Source organism: Frankliniella occidentalis, unplaced genomic scaffold, assembly GCF_000697945.3.
Source record: "Frankliniella occidentalis isolate FOCC.00 unplaced genomic scaffold, Focc_3.1 Scaffold433, whole genome shotgun sequence".
NCBI classification, from domain to species: domain Eukaryota; kingdom Metazoa; phylum Arthropoda; class Insecta; order Thysanoptera; family Thripidae; genus Frankliniella; species Frankliniella occidentalis.
In genome coordinates, this window is record NW_026267553.1 from 40884 (window position 1) to 43752 (window position 2869).

General features: G+C 51.0%; 1 protein-coding gene across 1 annotated transcript; it reads right to left on the reverse strand.

Moving 5' to 3' along the window:
- Positions 1-54: 54 nt before the first annotated feature.
- LOC127751335 (uncharacterized) lies at positions 55-2447 on the reverse strand. The gene is made up of 2 exons (XM_052274752.1): positions 2123-2447; positions 55-598 (listed from the first exon to the last, which is right to left on the reverse strand). Exons 1-2 carry the CDS (start codon positions 2268-2270, stop codon positions 420-422), a joined length of 327 nt encoding a protein of 108 aa, XP_052130712.1. The 5' UTR covers positions 2271-2447; the 3' UTR covers positions 55-419.
- Between the last annotated feature and the right edge of the window lie 422 nt (positions 2448-2869).

Genomic DNA, 2869 nt, shown 5'->3' on the forward strand with positions numbered 1-2869 from the left:
CGCGTGCGTGCTCTGACCCCTGAATATTCACGGGGAGGCCACCAGCTGTGCTACGCGACTTCAGTTATTGACTGTTCCGCATGCAGGAGTGCAACCGGGATTTCTACCATGGCATGTTATGGCCTCGGGCGTCCCATTGAAAATTTGTATCATACGACATCGTTTCGACATTGTTTTTCACGTCGTTTCTACATAAAAGAGTGCATGAAATCGACGGATTCTCGACAGTCCGTGTCGTTTTGACTTTTCACTGTCGAAAAGCCGTCGATTTCATGCACGCTCTTACGTCGTAACGACGTGAAAACGATGTCGAAACGATGTAGTCGGAGAAATTACTCACTGGGGTTGGTCGTTAATGAGCAGACGGCTAATTTCAATGCAGTTTATTGACCCCCATAGCAATGCCGTTGCTTCAGCTGCTAAGGCTTCCACACACGCTGTGTGGAGCGCTGTTGGGATCCTCGAAGCTGATGCACTTGACGAACGCCATCCGGGCCGGGGGGTCCTTGACGCTGACGCCTGGACCCTTTGCGAACGACTTCCGGGGCTTGGGGCCCTTGGATCTCCCCTCTGCGAACGCCTGGCGGCCTGGCAAACTCTGAATAAGAAAGGCATTGCGTAACACATATATTCCTGCCGATACTTTCAGACCTAGCATTATTGTCACATGTTGCCTACGTGGTGGATTGGTCAGCAGAGGCACAATGACTTAAATCCGCATACCATGCAAGCAGGTGTCTGCGCGTGTTTGCCTATCTAAACATCCGAGGCAACCCTCACACACGCGGTCACACAGGCGAGTATACCATTCACTCCAATGGGCATATGTGGCCTCTCCATACCTGCGGACAGGTTGCCTTCTCGCTCGGCCTATGAGGCACCGTGGCCAGGAGGGTTAGGCTGTATTTAGTTAGGAGAGATGAAGCTGAAAGCTAAACGAGAGAGATAAAGCGATAGCCGAGAGCGAAGAATCGGTCCGGTAGTGGTTGGTTCGGGAGCGCGCAACACGACCCGAGCGAGGCCCGAGGCCCGAGGCCCGAGACTGAACCGATTTTTCGCTCTCGGGCTTTCGCTTTAGCTCTCGCGTTTAGCTCTCCTAACTAAATACAGCTTTAGGCAAGCCCGCCCGCACTCCTGCGTGCGGTAGAGTACAATTACTGTAACTTGGGTCAACAACCAGCTGGCACCACTGCGGACCAGTCACACCCTGCGTACCAAAAAGCAACAACAAAAAAAACTGATACAACCCGGAAAGGTTAAGAAAGCAACCGCTCAGAGTCAAGCGCCCACCACTAATCAATGTCGGTTCACTTTTAGAAGTCTGGGTGTCCTGCACGGCTGCCAAAACAGGTCCATTTTCCCTAACGGTTAGGGAAATAACGAGAGGCAGGCGCCTGCCAGACTCAGGGTAGGCCACCCCGCTGTACACACATGCAATGCAGGTAAGATGTGGCCTACCTACCAGGCGCTTCGAGAGAGCCCGCAGAGACTACATTTGCCAGTCTTGCAAAGGCGGAAAAAGGCGTACTTTTGGGAGGATTCCTTAAGTCACCTAACCCCGTAAAAACGGCGAAATATGTCACACACCAGCTGGTACATGAACCAACAACCTTTCGGCGCTGTTAAAACCGGGCGAAAGATTTTCTTCACACTACACCGGAATTAGTGCTCAATCGGTTCGGAATTACCGGTTCGAAATTACAAAGCAGCAACAATCGTCCGCAATTTTTTTAGGGAGTGTAGTTATCAGCGGACCATAAGGTGGTTCACCTAGGTCGGCTGGTTTTCGGGGTCAGGCGACTTAAAGGTGTACTTTCTGCTCCCCTAAAACTCAAGTCTGATACTGTATAACATTTCTGAGTGCAATACTATGTGTATCAGAGTTACAACTGTAATACCATGTATCACACTTTTTAGAAGTGTTTACAAGTGTAGTACCCCACATATATCGTACCATGTATTAAAATTACGGTTTGGTACTACACTTCAAAGTGTGATACATGAATGGAACTACTGTCTTAACTCTGATAAACATATGGTATTGAACTTATAACAGTTGGAATGTATCATCACACTTGAGTTGACAGAATGGGAACACGGGATTTTTAGTGTTGGCACTTACTCCGACCGCGCCTTGGTGTAAGCTCCCTTTCAGAGAACGGCATTGACAACGACCCTCCTCCGTCCCTTCCAAGTACGTCCTCTTGTTGGTGGCGACGCACAGGAGATGGGCTTTGAGCGTTGATCATTTTCAGAATGGCCCGCCACATTCGTACTTGGTGATCCACACCCCGGAGATAGCTGCTCCTCTCAAGCTCTTTGCGAGCTATTTCCGTCTGCAAAAATAAGGCACCGAAAGATTCTAAAATGTCAAAACTTTCCTCTCAACCAGAGAACTATTAAGCCAAGCCAACGATTAGGAGCTCATATGCGTTTTAGTGCCCACACATCACACAATGGCTGTTGCCTGAAGAAACGGGACGCTTACAGTTGCACCTAAAACCCGATTGGTTGGTCCTACCTACCCGCAAGGCAGCTGTGTGGGGCGGGTGGCCCACCCAGCACCCGAGTGCAAAGAGCCTCACGCACCCACCCGTTGTGTGGACACTATAGTGTACCGGGTGATTCAGAGAAGACGCAGGTGCGGACGGGTTTGCCTATCCTCGACACGGCGGGCGCACGGGTCTCCTCCTCACCTCTCCCCAGACCTGGACCCGTGCGCCCTCCGAGTCGAGGATAGGCAAACCCGCCCGCACCTGCGTCTTCTCTGAATCACCTGGTATTTCGACTAACAGGGGAAGAAGAAGAGTGGGTAGAACATAAACGTTACCGATTGGTCGAGAGCTTCTCGCCTCTACGTCACGCCGGT